At 53.8% G+C, this 17344-nt stretch overlaps 1 protein-coding gene across 3 annotated transcripts in view; it reads right to left on the reverse strand.

The window, feature by feature from the left end:
- Positions 1 to 9917: 9917 nt before the first annotated feature.
- HIC2 (HIC ZBTB transcriptional repressor 2) overlaps positions 9918 to 17344 on the reverse strand; it is a 33107-nt gene continuing 25680 nt past the window's right edge. For 2 of the 3 annotated variants that reach the window (XM_072803637.1, XM_072803638.1), the window contains exon 3: positions 9918 to 16652. In XM_072803637.1, the coding sequence (XP_072659738.1) occupies positions 14828 to 16652 (1825 nt within the window). In that variant the 3' untranslated portion in view covers positions 9918 to 14827. The remainder of the gene's footprint in view (positions 16653 to 17344) is intronic. The other variant, XM_072803639.1, reaches the window with a different exon arrangement.

Here is a 17344-nt window from a genome sequence, read left to right on the forward strand (position 1 = left end):
GGAACGAGAGGCAGGCACCGGTCCCCTACACACAGACCCTGGCTCTCTCCCGCCAGCTGGGTGACTGGCGACAGGGTCCCCGAGCCGTGGTGTCCCAGTTTCCTCACCTGTACAGGGCAGCTGGTGCAGGCTCTCCCTCAAAGGAGTTCACACAGTTAAGCCTCTGGGCCCTGAGCCCCAGCACCCCGGGCCTCCGGGTCGTCACCTGGCTCTCACACTGGGACTTGTGTCTCCACCTGTACCTGTGCGGTCCCAGATGGTGGCCGTCGGGCGCTGGAGAGTGGCCGGTCCGAGCCAAGATGTGGCCCGCTGTACACACGCCTCTCATCGTGCACCCAGCCGCAGCGCTCGCCACTCTGGATCTCACGGTCTGAGTGGGACCCTCGTGCTGGGCGTGGAACTTACTTTGAAAAGTAACACAGCGGGCAGCCCTGGTGGCACAGCCGTTTAGCGCCTGCCTTCAGCCCGGGGTGTGATCCTGGAGACCCGGGATCGAGTCCCGCGTCGGGCTCCCTGCATGGAGCCTGCTTCTCCCTCTGCCTGTGTCTCTGCCTCTCTCTGTCTCTATCATGAATAAATAAAATAAAATCTTTCTTTTTAAAAGTAGAACAAGGGGATCCCTGGGTGGCGCAGCGGTTTAGCGCCTGCCTTTGGCCCAGGGCGCGATCCTGGAGACCCGGGATTGAGTCCCACGACGGGTTCCCAGGGCATGGAGCCTGCTTCTCCCTCTGCCTGTGTCTCTTCCTCTCTCTCTCTCTGTAACTATCATAAATAAATAAAAATTTTAAAAAATTTTTTAAAAAAGTAAAACAAAAAACTCCGTGCATCTCGTTAATAGTTTGCATACTGGTTACATATTGAAATATTTTGAATGTACTGGCTTGGATTAAATATGAACATTGGATTCCGTTGTTCCTTCTTACATTTCCCTGTGGCTCCTAGAGAAATACTCTGTTGGAGGGCACTCAGGTCACCCTGTTGGACAGCACTGTGTCTCCAGAGTCCTGTGGCCCTTGCTCCCTTCAGGCTAAGCCCGCCCCCTCTCCTCCCACCGCCCTGAAGCGTCCCCGGACCCCGGCCACCTGCCACCTCCCTGGCTAGCCTTCGTGATCCCCGTTACCGATGAGGTAATCGGGACACGGTGATGACAGGGGCTGGGGAGCCCCAGCGCACCGTGTCCCCACCCATGTTCGGGAGGGAAGCCGGGAGCCAGCATCCGGCTAGAATGGATGGGTGACAAGGGTCTACTCCAGGGGTGCCTTTTCGCAGCAGCAGGGAGCTGGTGAGTGACACCCCCACAGCCCCTGCCCCTGCATCAGGACAGTATGTTGAGAGGAACATCCAGGCTACACCTATCAGGAAACCTGAGCCACTTCCCCTGAGCCCCCTGAAGGTCAGGAAGAAGGCTTGGGGACCCCTCCTGGCCTCAGGGCCCAAGCCCGCAGGCAGGCGCCAACACCCTGGGCCCCCAGGCCTCTGGGGTCCAATTCCTGGGACCAGGTGCCTCGGCATGTTGGCTCCCACCTCTGGGCCCCTGCAGGAAGCCCCTGCCTTTCTGCCCCCTCAGGCCATCTGCCCATTTCTGTTTTTGTTTTGTTTTAATGTATCCATGAAAGACAGAGAGAGAGAGAGGCAGAGACACAGGCAGAGGGAGAAGCAGGTTCCATGCGGGAGCCCGACGTGGGACTCGATCCCCGATCCTGGGATCACGACCTGAGCCACAGGCAGACGCTCAACCACTAAGCCACCCAGGCGTCCCTATTTCTGTCCTTTCTTACAACGGAGGTTCAAGGGCATGTGGGTGGCTCAGTGGTTGAGCATCTGCCTTTGGCTCAGATCATGATCCTGGGGTCCCAGGATCCAGTCCTGCATCTGGATCAACAGATCCAGTTGTCTTCAGTTGGCTGTGTCAGCAGTCACTCTAAAGACCTAACAATGAGCTTTCTGATTTGCCCCCCCCCCTTTTTTTTTTGTATCTGGGTTTTGGGGGTTTTGTGTTTGTTTTTCTTTTTTTCATGGTCAACCTATGTTGCTTTTTTTCTTTTTTTTCTTTTGGACATTTGTTGCTTTTATAATGAAAAAATAAATAAATAAAAATAAATAAATAAAAATAAATAAATAAATAAATAAATATTTGTAACTGGTAAAAGAAAAGCACTGCAGCATGTAAGACAAGTGAGGGCAAATCACAGCATCGGGACAGGGCCCTGCTGGGCCTGCTGATGCCCAGCACGGCGGGCGAGCAGGGACTCCCAGCTGGTTTCCAGACAGCAGAGGGGGCGCTCGGAGGGGCGCTGTTTGAAGATGGGCACCTGGTCACCACTTCTGACCGGTGCCAACCTGCCATATCTACAGCTCGCTGGCCGGGGAAAGCCTGTGGGACTCTCCTGAAGCCAAGCTCCCTCTGGGGTGAGGGGAGTGCCCCCCAATCCCAAGGGCTCACCCAAGGGCAGCCGGCGTTGCCTCCCTGGTTAAAGCCCCTTCCCTGCACTGGTTCCCTCCTCTGGGGCCGCCCCCCCATCTGGCTGTTCCGCTCCAGCTCCCGCTGCCCCCCTTTTAGAGCTCATGCAGGGTTCTGGGGTTGAGCCCTCTCCATGGGGTGATGCCCAATTATCACCCTGAGTGGGGACCCCCCTCTGCCCACACACCCTCACCAGGAGGTTCCCCCCAGTGCTGCCCACTCTCCTCCAGCTGTTACCCTAGAAATCTTGATGCTCTGACCTCTCTCACCCTCCAGCCTGTCCCCAAATCCTGGGGCTCTTTCCATGGCAAACTCCTGCGCAGTCCTTCCCTCACTTCCCTCTCGGCCGCCTGCCTCAACGGTGCTGTGATGAAGAGCAAAGAAGCTGATGTGTGCAAAGCGCTTGGAACCACGTCTGATAGGGCCGCCTGGGTGGCTCTGCCGTTGAGCACCTGCCTCTGGGTCAGGGGGTGATCTCAGGGTCCTAGGATCGAGTCCTGCATCGGGCTCCGGGAGGGGACCCCACTTCTCTCTGTGTCTCTTCTGCCTGTGTCTCTGCCTCTCTCTGTGTGTCTCATGAATAAATAAGTAAAATCTTAAAAAAAAAAAAAAAGGACCATGTCTGATAGACAGTAAATGACACAGAGCGCTTATTAAATAAGTTTAACTGAAAAACACATTTTCAAATACTGACCTCTCTCACCATGTTCAATGCCATTGTTCCATTGTTCCAGACTGGATCATTCCAAAACTTCCTAAGCAGCCTGCTCCCACCTCATCTCCTCACAGCAACCAGAGGGACAGATGCCTGTGCAAAACGCACACACACACACACACACCCTCAGGCCTCAGGTCCCTGGCAGCTTCCCACGAGTCCACACATCACACAGCTCAGCCTAGACTGTTCCTCCAAGCAACTGGCCTCTGAGCCCAGGAATCTTTCTCCTACTGCTCCTTAGACTCACCAGCCTACCGCAGGGCCTTGGCACCTGCCCTTCCCCCTACCCAGCCCCACCCCTCCCTCATGTCATTCTGCCCAATTCCAGCTTTGCTTTTTTAGTTTTTTAAAGCTTTTTTTTTTAAGATTTTAAAAAAAATCTCTCAACAAACACCAATCTCTGCCCCCCACACCCCTCTCCCTGAACACACCCCTCTCCCCACACGCATCCCTCTCCCTGCACGCACCCCTCTCCCTGCTCATACCCCTCTCCCTGCTTGCACCCCTCTCCCCGCACACACCCCTCTGCACACATCCCTATCTCTCCACACACACACCCCTCTCCACAAACATATCCCTCTCCCCACACACACCCTCTGCCCACACACACCCCTCTCCCCCGCCACACACTCCTCTCAACACACACCAACCTCTCCCCACACACAGCTCTCCCCTAAACACACACCCATCAGCCACACATACCATCTCACCACAACCCCCTTCTCCCCACACACACCCTCTCCCCACTCAACCCCCTTCTCCCCACACACATAGCCCTCTCCCCCCACACACCCCTCTGACCACAGGGAAGTTGCTTCTGTTCCAGCAACACACTGACTCCTCCCCTGGCCTTGGTATATACTGTTCCGGCTGCCTAGGACAGAACACTGTGACCCACTGCAACTGCCTCTGGTCGCTGCTCTGGAATGAGTCTCTGCCAGGTGGCCCTCTCTCCAAGAATTCCAGAAACCTCCTGGGGGTGCCGCCCCCCTCACCTATGAGCATCGCGGTGCTTTTCTCACTGGCAATCCGGGGCAGAATTGCCATTTACCCCCAGCATTAGTGGAAGAGCTAGTGCTGCCGAGCACTTGGTACAGTGCTGGCTCTGGAGGAGTGACGTTAGTATTGATCGCCGTCCCCTCCGCAGGACTCAAGGATCCAAGAGGTCAGGGGCCACATTCCTGCACCGTCAACAAACCCAGGACTGGGCAGCCCAGGTGTTTGAGCTGTTTAGCGCCACCTTCAGCTCAGGGTGTGATCCTGGAGACCCGGGATCAAGCCCCTCGTCGGGCTCCCTGCATGGAGCCTGCTTCTCCCTCTGCCTGTATCTGTGCCTTTGTGTGTGTGTGTGTGTGTGTGTGTGTGTGTGTGTGTGTGTCTCATGGATAAATAAAATCCTTAAAAAAATAAAACAGGACTTGGCCCAACACACAGTCCACTGTCCTGGGCTCCTCAGAGATGACCTGCATGCATACCCACCTGACATGGAGAAGCCAGTGGTGACATCCCTTTGGTGCCGGCCCTGATCTCACATCAGGGACACCTGTAGGCGGTAATCCACTTCCTCACCTGTGGCCAGAAAGAAGGGCTGAACATGAAATAGGCTGACACCAAAATTGTTTGGTGACAGTATTTCCTAAGCTCCCGGTCAGTGGCATTAGCAGAGACCAGTGAGGTGGAAGGGTAACTGTGGGTGGGCTCTGTTCCCAGAAGGCCAAGTGCCCAGGACAAGGGGTACTCTATGGCTGGGCAGTGACAGGTAAGACTTCCAGCATCTCTGCCTCATGCTGAGAAAGACAGCCCGGGCCCTGGGGGTGGGCCAGCCTCCTACAGATGCCAACACCCACCCAGCTCCCCAGCTTTCCCAAGCAATCAGACCCTTTCTCTCCTCTGTCTGGTTTCCATAGCACAGAGACCACCTTCAGGCTGGTTGGAGGCAGAGGGTCCCTGCCCTCCCAGGGAGCCTGCACGTGCCACTCACCACCCTCCTCTAGCCAGCTGCTGGGTGACCGCTCCCTTTAGTGACTTCCTTCCTCAGCGCAAGGCTCCTGCAGGTTGAGGGAGCCCCCCCACCGCCTCCCAGCAGGCTCCTTCCACCCCGAGACCCAGGGCTGTAGGAGGGCCAAGGCAGGCCTGTGCCAAGGGGGTGGGCAGAGTGAACGGGGTGCCTGGGCCACTCGAGTGTAGGTCTCACACGTGTCCACATGATCTCATTCGGACTCTGGGTGTGCATGTTACCTACAGAAGGCCCGCAGAAGCAGGGGTGGCTCAGAATCACCAATGGGAACATTTTGTAGCATACCTGAGACTTTAATGACACACCCTGGCCTTTATAAGGGTTGAAGAAGGAGCCATTCAGAAACTTCCTCTACATTTGGTGTACGACTTAGCAAACGCCCTCTTAGACAGTCTAGTGGGAAACATTTCTTGAAATATTTAGACATTTTCTCATGCAAGGAAGTGATAACAGCCTCTAGTTCACTGATCCTTTTTTCCTCTCTCCTTGTTTGGACACAGAGCTGACTATGATCCTCCCTTACAAGGTGTTTTTCCTACTCCTCCCTGATCCTTTTTTTGGCTCTCTCCACTACATAGAATTCCTTTACTGCCGTCTACCTCAAATGGCTTTTGGAAAGAGGCAGGTTTTATTTTTTATTTTTTTTAAGATTTTATCTTTTATTTATTCATGAGAGATAGTGAGAGAGAGGCAGAGACACAGGCAGAGGGAGAAGCAGGCATGAAGGGAGGTGGGACTCGATCCCCAGTCTCCAGGATCATGCCCCAGGCTACAGGCGGCGCTAAACCGCTGCGCCACCGGGGCTGCCCAAGAGGCATGTTTTAAACTAAATGCTTTATGGAAGGAGACAGCAATGCCTACAATTCAAAATCGGTCTTTGATCTCTAACCATGGAACTACTTCCTAACCTGGCCCTGACTACAGTCAGCCTGCAGGAGTATTTCATCTCACCTTTCAGCCTTCCCTAGAAGCCCCTGGTGCTAAGAAGCTCTACTTTCTCATAAGCCCCTCTCCATCATTGCTCTCAACACAGGTGAAAGCAGTGTCCCATCTCCTTCCATCCTATACATCCTAGGTGACCACTAGATTGATTCCAAGAAGCTTTTTAGGGTCTCATTTTTTTAAGACTTTATTTATTTATTCATGAGAGTCACAGAGAGAGAGAGAGAGCGGCAGAGGGAGAAGCAGGCTCCATGCAGGGAGCCTGACAAGGGACTCGATACTGGGTCTCCAGCATCACGCCCTGGCCCAAAGACAGTGCTAAACCGCTGAGCCACCTGGGCTGCCCTAGGGTCTCATTCTTGAATAACAAAGCTTGCAATGGTCACCCAACATTTGAGGAAAACCTTTGAAATTATTTATTTTTTTTTAAAGGTTTAAATTTTTTTTAAGGTATTTATTTATTTATTTGTGATAGTCACAGAGAGAGAGAGAGGCGGAGACACAGGCAGAGGGAGAAGCAGGCTCCATGCACCGGGAGCCCGATGTGGGATTTGATCCCGGGTCTCCAGGATCACGCCCTGGGCTGCAGGCAGCGCTAAACTGCTGCGCCACCAGGGCTGCCCTGAAATTATTTTTTAAAAGGATAACAACTAACCTAAAGTGGAGATCCAAAAGGGAACTAGATACAAGGAACAAAAGGAAAAAATTAATGTCAAAAAATTAAATTTTCCTTAGAGATTAAATATATGAAGAGAACAAAATGGGGCACCTCGGTAGCTCTGTCTTCAGCTCAGTTTGTGATCCTGGGATCCTGGGATTGAATCCACATCGGGCTCCCTACAGGGAACCTGCTTCTCCCTCTGCCTATGTCTCTGCCTCTCTGTGTCTCTCACGAATAAATACATAAAACCTTTCCAAAAATTATTTATTTAAAGATTTCATTTATTTACTTGAGAGAGAGAGACATAGTGAGAACACTAGTGGGGAGGAGAGGAAGAAGCAGGCTCACACTGAGCAGAGAGCCCAATAAGAGGCTCAATCCCAAGACCCTGGAATGGAAGGCAGCCACCCAACTGACTGAGCCACCCAGGCACCCCCTTACTAACACGTTTAAAAAATCAGTAAATTAAAAAAAAAAAAATCAGTAAATTTACTGAAGGTAACAAGTCTCTGGAATGAAAACAATCCATCAAGTGCTCAGCCCAATGAATGGACAAACCATCTGAGATAATAGCCAATACTAAGAGCTCCCAGAGAAGGTTACATACAAATGGAACTGTTTTTTTTTTTTTTTTTTTTTTTTTTTTTGTAACTGGACTTTTCATAACATTGGAAGGTCTATAGAAGCCAATGAAGAAACACTTTCCAAATTCAGCAAGAAAATGATAACCAATCTACAATTCTATACCCAGCCAAAGTATCAATTCTGTGTAGTTTAAAAGCAATTTTTAACATTCAAAGTTTCAAAAAACCTACCTCCCATATGTTCTTTCTCAGAATGGTACCGGAGAAAATACCCTACTCAAACAAGCACGTAAGCTAAGAAAAGAAGACATGGGGGCAGCCCAGGTGGCTCAGCAGTTTAGCACTGCCTTCAGCCCAGGGCGTGATCCTGGAGATCAGGGATCAAGTCCCACATCAGGCTCTCTGCATGGAGCCTGCTTCTCCCTCTGTCTGTGTCAGTGCCTTTCTCTGTGTGTGTCTCTCATGAATAAATAAAATCTTAAAAAAAAATAAAAATAAAACAAAGTTCAAGGAGACATAGACACGCCCACCTGCTTACATTGTTAGTGGGTGCTTTTGCACTGACAGCAGAGTTGAGAAGTCAATAGAGACTGTATGACCTCTAAAAGCCTAGAATAGTTACTATCTGACTTTACAGAAGTTTGCCAACCCCTAGATTAAATTATTTGGGGAATTTAGGAGAAGGTGCTGGGTGCCCCTCTTTTAAGCCTTTTAAAGAAACTTTCTATTATTTAAACTATAGTCAGCTATGGCTTTGATAAAACCAAAAAAGTATTTTTTCTTATTTTTTAACAGTTCATTAACTTTTATTCCTTTTTTACTTGAATGTAAGACCTTGTGTCATATTCCTGTGAAAGTACGCAGCAAAATAATGCCAAATCCTAACAACTGACTGGCAGCAATGGTAGCAATGAGCCAGGCAGCATACTGGTTCTATTCCTGAGCCATCAAACACATAGGTATGTAAAAAAGCGACTGGCTACCACCCCAAAATGGACTCATTTCTAAATGTAAGGTCATCCGCTTGGTGGAAAGATGATGTTGTGTGGTCTGGTTTGGCTTTGTACTGCCTGTCTTTTTACCCTGACACAAGGTACAAAAGAAGAGAAGGAAAGGGCCAACATTAATAATGATTGGTTCCATTAATACTCAGGGGGAACTTCTTCTGCCTTTCAAGGAGTAATTCCTCCATGAAAGAAGTTTGTCTCAGTGAATAAGTCAGAGGAAAATGACTATGGAGCTTTTCCATGTATGGCTCATACTCCATGGATGCCTTATTTGGTGCTCTTCATTAGAGTGTGGCAACAGGGACAGGGTGAAATCATAAACTGCAGGGGACAGGTAATAGGCCATTATATTTCACCAACTAAAGACTCTCCTACTTCATTCACGCACACAGCTTCTTTGCAGACCTTCCAGGTAGTGAAGTACTATAGGATTTAGCATAAGGAAATCATTCAGGAATCTTAGACCATGAAATTCAGTTTTCAATTGTGATTATGGGGGTTGAGAAGTCCCATGATCTGCCATCTGCAAACTGGAGAACCAAGTAAGCTGGTGGTTTAATTCAGTCTGAGTGTGAAGGCTTGAAAACCAGGAGCACCTCCAGTATCCATGCGAGAAACGCAGGAAAACTGAGTAAACTCCGTGAAATGACCCAACCGACCATCTTAGATACCATCTTCAGTAAAGACCCAAAAAAGTATTTTTAAAAGAGCAGGTGGTACCTGGCTGGCTTAGTAGGTAGACCATGTGACTCTTGGTTAAGTTCAAGCTTCCCATTGGGTGTAGAGATTACTAAAAATAACACACACACATTTAAGAAATAAAAGAACTCAACAGAACTTACCATGGATTAGAGCAGCAATACCAATATTGTTCTGGAGTCCTAGGGTCCCAGGCTAACCTGCTGCTGCACTGGAGCCACTTGGACATCTGAAGCCCAGTCAGGGGTCTAAGCTGGTTGGCCACCCTCCTGGCCCCATCCTTGCTCCTCCTCCCAGATCTTCCCTCTTCCTGAGATTCCCTCTCTGGTAGGTGGGAGGGATAGTCCCCCAAGGAACTGAAACCATTGTCCCTGCCCCTGGAAACTAAGATTATCCTTGCTTTCCTCCTCCCTTGATCCCAACAGAAAGCAGAAGCAGAAGGCAGGAGAGCCTTTGCTCTGCCCCAGCCTGATTCTGCCGCTCCAACAGGTGGTCCTGGGCATAGGCCAGACTTCCCTTCACCCAGTCTACAGGTCCCTGTCCCTATCAACATACCAACTGCTTCCTAAACCATCTTAGCTAACTCAAGCCAAAACTGTCCGAGAGGATGCAAACTCTAGGGTGCTGGGTCCCCGGACCAGTGCCCAAGCCCAGGATGCACACACCTGGCCAAGTGAGGTCCCAGCCCCATCTGAAACCCAGATATAGGATGGTAGTGGGCAGATGGCCATCCCAGTTCCCACTCTCCTAGGTCTTAGAGGTGTTTGACACAGGAAAGCAGTGTGCCATTTAGCAAGAGAACCACAGAACACAGAAGCCCCACACAAGACAGTTTTCAATCAAGCTTTTAATGAAAAGATCATAAAATAACAGTTTCTCATCACTGTACATTAAGACTGCACGCTTCTGAATGGAGAGATCAGTCGTCGGTGAATTGCTTTTCTATGACACTCGAGGGCTGCGTACCTGCAGCTCTGACCTGAATTTATCCAAACTCTCAAAGGAAGTGAGCTCGATGTGATGACTGACAGCGGCGGTGGCCAGTACAGGAGTGCGATCACGGTGTCCCCCCCCCTTCTGGGAAGGGAATAGAGTAGGACAGTGATCCCTCTTCCAGTTCTGATTAAACAAAACAGCTACAACCCCATCCCTCCCCCTCCCCCTCGAGGTATTTGCGAATGGGCAGGTGCCCAACCTGGGGTCCCCCAAGGGGGGAGGGGGAAAACAAGTGATGGGTGGGATACAGAGAGGCTCCCCTCAGCACCTGGCCCCATGGGCCCCCGCCAAATGGAGGGGGGGAGCCCTGGAGATCCTCCCTGCCCCAAAGTGAGGTCTGTTATGCAGCATTTCTGAGGTCAATAAATTACAGCAATAAATAGCAAGGTGAGGTAGGGGGAGGGGTTCCCGGTAGCAAAATTAAAGTGGGTGACTGAAGCTGGGGGGGGAGGGGTCCTAGGAAGGGGGTCCTGGGCAGCCTCAATTCCCATAGCGCACATCTACCCCCTGATCTGGAATGTCACACTGAGGCTCTGGTTAGGTCCCTCTCCATCCTATCACTCCTGGCATCGGATTCACAGGTTCAGTAACATCTGCCCCAACGTGACTCTGGGGAAGAGCAAGGGCCTTGGTCCCTTTGAGGGGTACAGCAGGGCTGAGATCCCTTGTCTGTTCTTCGGAGGCCTGGTGCTTTCGTCCCCCAAGCTGAGGGGGCGGACGGATGCAGCCACCTCTTCCCTGAGCCCTGCCCTCCTGGCTGCCCAGGCCTCCCCCACTCAGGACGGCTGTAGGGAGGGCGGTAGGGTCGGCCTGCCCAGCCAGCCCAGCCCAGATCGCACTCCTGCACGCGGCCCAGTCCAGTGAATACTGACGGGGTTGGGGCGGGGGCACAGCTGGACAGCCCGGCGCCCCCAAGTGGTGACGAACGGGAAATACACACACGCTGCGTGAAGTTCCAAAAGTCCGTCTGGGTCCAGATTGTTCATTTCACAGGCTGAGGTGTATGGCTATGCTGCGAGTCTCTGAGATTCTTATTTGCTTAAAGGTTCGTCTTTTCTTTTTTACCTTTTTTGCAATCCTGGAGGAGCCCTTGCAGTGGCTCGGTCTGGTGGGAGCGAGCGGTGGTGGAGCCAGCCGCTCACTCGCCCCAAGTCTGAGAAATAAATACATTCATCACTGCACAAACATATTGATACAAAAACAACACTGTTCAGAGTGTTTGCACCGTCTGTGTTGGTAAGGACCAGCCCAGTAAGACCTCCTCACTGCTGGGGGTGGGGGTGGGGACCCACTGGAGTCAACAGAGCTGTGCAAAGGTCCCGGGGCTTTTTGGCTTAAGAGGGACCCTCACATCAACCCACCCCAAGGGTCGCGGGCAGAATGTGGGAGGTGGGGGGGCCCTCCATCCCGGGGCCCTAGCCCAGACTCGGGTCCTGCGGCCAGAGCCGATGGCCATCCCCTGCTGTGCCAGCTGGCCAGGACCTTCACGGTCCGGCCAGGAGGCCTGGGAGCCAGTCAGCACCGGCCCAAGCTCTTTGGTGCCAGCTGGGCTTTGAGAGACCCGGGGCTGGGGAGGAGGGCTCAGGTGAATCCAGGGGGCCTCCATGCCTGCCCCGGCCCCACGACAGCCCCTCTGCCCGTGAGCCGACTCAGAAGGGCCTCCAGCGGAAGGTGGGGATTCACTGGGACTGGCCTTACAGCTGCTGAGGTCTGAAACTGTAAAAGTTTATGTAAACAATGAGATAAATATATTAGTATCTTTTTTTTTCTGAGCCCATTGAGGTTCCATACTCATTCAAAATGTGCTTTGGTTTAAAAAATAGGTTTTGTGAATTTGGGTATGAGCTTTTTTTTTTTTCCTTTTTTGTTTTTTTTTTTTTTGTTTTTTGTTTTTTTTTTGTATATCCTCTCTTTCCTACATGACATCTGCTATTTCTGTTTCCTGTTTCTCCGAAACATTCAGGAATTAAGTGACTAAAGCAGAGAACTGTAAGCCGCCCTTGGCCTCCAACGGCCTAATTTCCTTGTGAGGCTCTTAACACATTTCCACGCACACACTCGCAAGCACACACTCCACATGAAATCAAAGGAAAAAGAAAACAAAACCAAGTGTTGTGTTCAATAGTCCCACCCCTCCCCACAAACCCTTAAAATCTTAAATAGGAAACTAGTGTTTTGCTTTCTTGTTAAAATACAGAAAAGGCTCGATACAATACTCAGGTGGGTACAATACTATGTCGCACGAACGTCGTTGAGTGAGGGGCCTTGGCGCCCAGTCCCTGAAGCTCTGCAAATGAATCAATCACCTACTCCACGGGTCACCTCGTGGATGTAGCCGCCCATGGCCCAAGAGGCCACACACAGGCCAGGCGTGCGTACAACTCCCGTGCGCTACAGACTTTGTGTCGTGTGGCTTAAGTGCTGACGGAGTGGGGTGGGGGTGGGAGGGCAGAAAGGCCTGGAGAGGACCCTGTCCCCTCACCTGACTTTTCAGAACACGAGACCCTGGGTCCAGTGCTCAGTTCCCACCCGGAAAGAGTAAGACCCAACTTGGGGCTGGGGGTGCCTAGAGATGGGCTCAGCCGGAAGCCCTCACTTGCAAAACACACCCTTCACCATTCGGGTCCCTGAACTTGGGCTGTTCTCAGCTGGAGGGTCTCTGGAGGGGTGAGGGGAGAAGATGACTCTGGAATTTTTTGGTCTGAACTTAAAGAAAAACAACAACAAAAAAAAAGAGAAAAGCATGAAGCAAAATTAAGATAAAGCCGCTGGCCCAACTCTGGATCCAGTCGGCCAAGGACAGTGGGGCCAACCACAGCGACCTTGGTCTGGCCTTGTGAGCCTGGCCCATGGAGGGCTGCCTGAGGCTGGCAGAGAAACCCCAAGGTGAGGAGCAAGGGGGAGGGACTCCAGACAGGGCTGAGCCAATTGGTGGCAGCCCAGGGGCCAGGACTGCCCTGAGAAGGTGACAAAACAGGGCAGCACCCCCCCACACCATCCCCCAGGGGGTAGACATCACTTTGGTCAGTGCTTCTCCATGCCTCTGCACTGGCCGGGCAGGGGCTGCTGCTCTCCCAAGCTCCAGCTCTTACAGGCCCAAGGGACAGGATGTGGGGGGGGCTCACTTCCACCTCATCCTGGCCCTGGCAGGGGGTCGCAAGGGGCTGGCTCCAGCAGTGAGGCTCCCCATCCTGATCTCCCGTGGGGCTGGAGCACTCACTGCCCTCCTCACCCAGGCCCAGATCAGAGGCACGGACGGGCTCCCTGAGGCTCAGGAACATACGCATTACACTCACAGGGTGGACACAGCTGGCGATATGCTCTGGGCAAAAGACACATGCAAGTGGCTCTGCAGCCGCAGGAGCCCCTCTCGGGAGAGCCTTGGGGATGGGGGTCCCAGGACGGCCACTGGGGCCAAGCAGAGCCTGGCTCACTCAAACGTGCGTCTTCCTGTGCGCACTAACAGGAGGAAAACAAGTGTCATGGCCTCAACTGCCAGTCACCAACGTACTGTTCTTGTGAATTCAAGAGGTAGCAAAAGGTCGGAAGTCTCTCCACCTTGATCGGTAAGGAAGGAAGGAAAGCTCGATATCTGTCCACACGCACTATGCACACCACACACACACATATACACGCACACACACTCGCGCACACTCACGCACACATACACACACACACAGAAAATGAAAAAGAAGAGTACCAACGGCTCTGGCATCGAGTCCAGCCACCCCCCTCCCCCCACAAATCCCAGACCTTCCAGTTCAAACATTCACATAAACGTTACACTGGTTTTTCTCTTAATAAAAAAGAAGTACCTCTAAACAAAGAATATTCCTCAGAAACTATAGGAAAATCACTCTCTCTCCTGAGGCAGCCGAGGCAGGGCTCGGGGCCCAGGGAAGCCTTTGGCCAAGAAGGGCTTCTGGGGCCTGGAGGGGTGGGCGCCCCTCAGCCCACAGCCAGGGCAGGGGCGGGAGGGGCAGCTGCCCCTGTACATTCAGTCTGCAGACCCAGGCTCAGCCCCGAGGGGCCGGGAGGAAAATAAACTCTTGTTGGTTTTGGTTTAAAAAACAAAATTCAAAAAGAAAAAAGAACAGATCAGTAGGAATAACAGCAACACAGGCCCAGAGGGCTCTTTAGCTGTGGAGAGGTAGGCGGTGGGGGCCCCCCTGACTGTCCCAGCGCCAGTGAGCAGTGACCCCTGGCTCAAAGAAGGAGGGCTGTCTCCTCCCCTCCGGCACCGCTCCCCAAAGAGCCAGGGTGGCCCGCACACAGACAAGCACTCGTGCACGCACACAGACACCACCCCTGGCCGAGGGGCAGCCCTGCCCTCCCCAGCAGAGGGAGGCCCCCACTGCCCCCTGCTCTGACCCGGCCTGCGGGAAAGGGGCCAAGGTCCCAGCGAGACCCCTGTGACCCACTCCCACAGGCCCTGCAATGGCCCTCTCGGGGAGCCAGGGCCTAGGTGGAATCGGGAGGTAGACTGCACACCAGCAATGAGCACTCGGAGCTCGGGCCCGTTGGCTTCCCTCCTCTCACTTCCCTTGGTACAGACTGTCCATTAAAGCTCTGAGTGTGGGGGGGGGCTGGCTGGAGGTACCACCAGGAGCCACCCCCACAGGGCCTGGGGGTCCTGGCCCCTCCCGCCCGGTCTCCGTGCTTCTTTCTTCCTTCCTTCCGTTGGCTCCCGAGGGTGAGTCTGCAGAGGGCACCCTCGGACCGGGGAGAAGGGTCTTTGGCTTCTAGGAGGGGGAGGTGTGCATGCGCAAGTGGCTGATGAGGTTGCGCTGCTGGGTGAACTTGCCCCCGCAGAGCTGGCACTCGTAGGGCTTCTCGCCCGAGTGCACACGCATGTGCTCGGTGAGGCGGTACTGGCGGGTGAAGCGCATGCCACACTCGTCACAGGCAAAGGGCTTCAGGCCCAGGTGGCTCCTCATGTGGCGCGTCATGGTGCCGCGCTGCGTGAACATTTTGCCGCAGATGTTGCAGGGGAAGGGCCGGGTCAGCCAGTGCGTCTTCTCGTGCTGCCGCAGCGTGGCAGGGTCCTTGTAGGTCTTCTCACAGACCGAGCACTTGAAGGGTCGGGGCTCGGCCGCGTAGGCTGCACTGGGTGCCGACAGGTCCTCGGCCTCCTCCTCGGCACCCCCACTGCCCGTCTCGTAGGCTCCCTCCTCCTTAATGAACAGCTCCTCCTCCGTGTGTGTCTCCACGTGGGCGTTGAGCTGCTCTGAGCTGGGGAAGCCTTTGGCGCAGGGGATGCACACGTACAGGTTGTCCCCATAGGACACGGTCTCGTAGCCTTCCTGTCGGTACACATAGTGGGTGCCGGCGTGGCCGCTGCCCCCCTCACTCCCACTCTGCCCACTGTCCTCGCTCCCATCCTTGCCATTCTCCTCCTCCTCCTTGCAGGGATATGCGGGCTCCACATAGGGCCCACTGGGGCCACCCCCACCAACATTGCTGGCCAGAATGCCATTGGGAACCCTGTCCCCTAGCCCCTCACCCTCATCCCCTGGGCAAGGGCCCTTGGGCCCCACTTCCCTCCGCTCAAAGGGGGACCCCACCATGGGCTCCTTCTTGCTCCACTCCTTCTTGCGGGCTGAGTGCCGCAGGCTCTTCCGGGGCTGCCCACCAGGCCCCTCCAACAGGCTCAGGTGGTTGTCCTCGGCCCCCTCCAGATCCATGGGCTCATTGGGGGTGCCCCCCAGCTCAGCATAAGAGGCACTGTTGGCAACAGGAGGAGCGGAGGCTGAAAGGGGCGAGCCATGCTGACTGTCACTCAACTGGGCCGGGTCGTCGGGGGTCAGGGGGGGACCGGGGGTGGCAGGAGGTAGGGGAGGACTCTTCTTGGACAGGTCCAGACCTAGCTCCTGCTCACAGCCCCCACTGCTCCCATTGGTGCTGCAGCTGCCCAGGCCGGCCTCCCCACTGGCTGGACAGATGGCCCGGCCCAGGCCATGCACACCCTCCTGGCTGGAGCCCCCGAGGAAAAGCTCGTCATCTGAGCCTTTGGCCTGGGGGAGCTCCTGGGGGGTATGGGCCCCTTTGCGTCCGTCCACAAGCCCTGGATACCGCGCCTGAATGACGGAGGCTGTGGATAGCCGCTGGCTGCGGGGGGGCCTCCCCATGCCAGTGGCACCCACCCGACCAGAGCCGAAGGGCTTGCCGGCTCGCTTGAGTTTACGGCGGCAAAGGGCTGCCAACTCAGGCAGCTGGAGGTAGCTGGCGGCAGTGAGGAGAGTGCTGAAGTTGGGCTCGGCCGGCTGGTCACTGGGAAGCAGTTTTCCCGTGTAGATGAAGTCCAGGATCTGCTGGAACACTGTGGAGCTGACCATGTCTGTGTCCAGGTTGATGAGGTTGTCGTGCAGGACCAGGGACTTGAAGTAGATGCTGCTGGCAGCCAGGACGTTCTTGTGCGCACGGAAGATGGAGTTCTCCACCATGATAATGACATCACACAGGAAACCCTTCGTCCTCTGCTGGTTCAGCTGCAGCAGGAGCTGCTTGGAGTGGCTGGGCAGCTCCATGTCGGGCCCCATGTCCCCGCGCCCCGCCCACGCGTACCACCTGCGGGCAAGAACAGGCGCATGGGCATTAGCCACCTGGAAGCCTCATGAAGGGCTCCAGGACAGGGTAGGGCTGTGGTGATGCTAAGAGGGCCTCATCAGGCATAGTACCCAGGGAGGGAACTCATACTACCCACCCATGGGGGCTCATGCTGCCCAAAAGGGGACAGTGGCACCAGCCCCATGTAGATGATGAGAAAACAGAAGCAGAGGACAATGGTTACGTGGTGCCAAGCAGAAAAAATGAGATGTGAATTTGGCTCCACAGCCCAGGGCACTGTCTCCACACTAAAGAAGTCAGCCACAAACCCACAGGGGACTCAAAAATGACCACCAGGGGACTGTGAAGCACTGGGTAGAAGCAGGGACTGAGGTGAGCAGAAGCTCCCAGGTGTGCTCACTTTCCACATGGGCATGCAACCTCCCAGCTTTTAGGACAAGCTAGAAATTGAGATTTTTCAGCTTAATCTCTCAATGTCAAATAAAGGTTCTTTTGCCTTAAATACCATGTGGGCCAAATCAAATATGCAGCCGCCATTTGTGAGCTCTGCTCTGCCCTGGGTGCCTTTCAAACTCCAGTGGTTTCCCAAGCTTTCGGATTTGTCAACATCACAGACCTACCTTTAGTATTCCAGCCATAGTCCCTTGCCAGTGCCTGCTCCCATTCCATGAGGACCTCACCCCCCAAGAGGG

The sequence above is a fragment of the Canis lupus genome, chromosome 27, assembly GCF_048164855.1.
Source record: "Canis lupus baileyi chromosome 27, mCanLup2.hap1, whole genome shotgun sequence".
Lineage (NCBI taxonomy): Eukaryota > Metazoa > Chordata > Mammalia > Carnivora > Canidae > Canis > Canis lupus.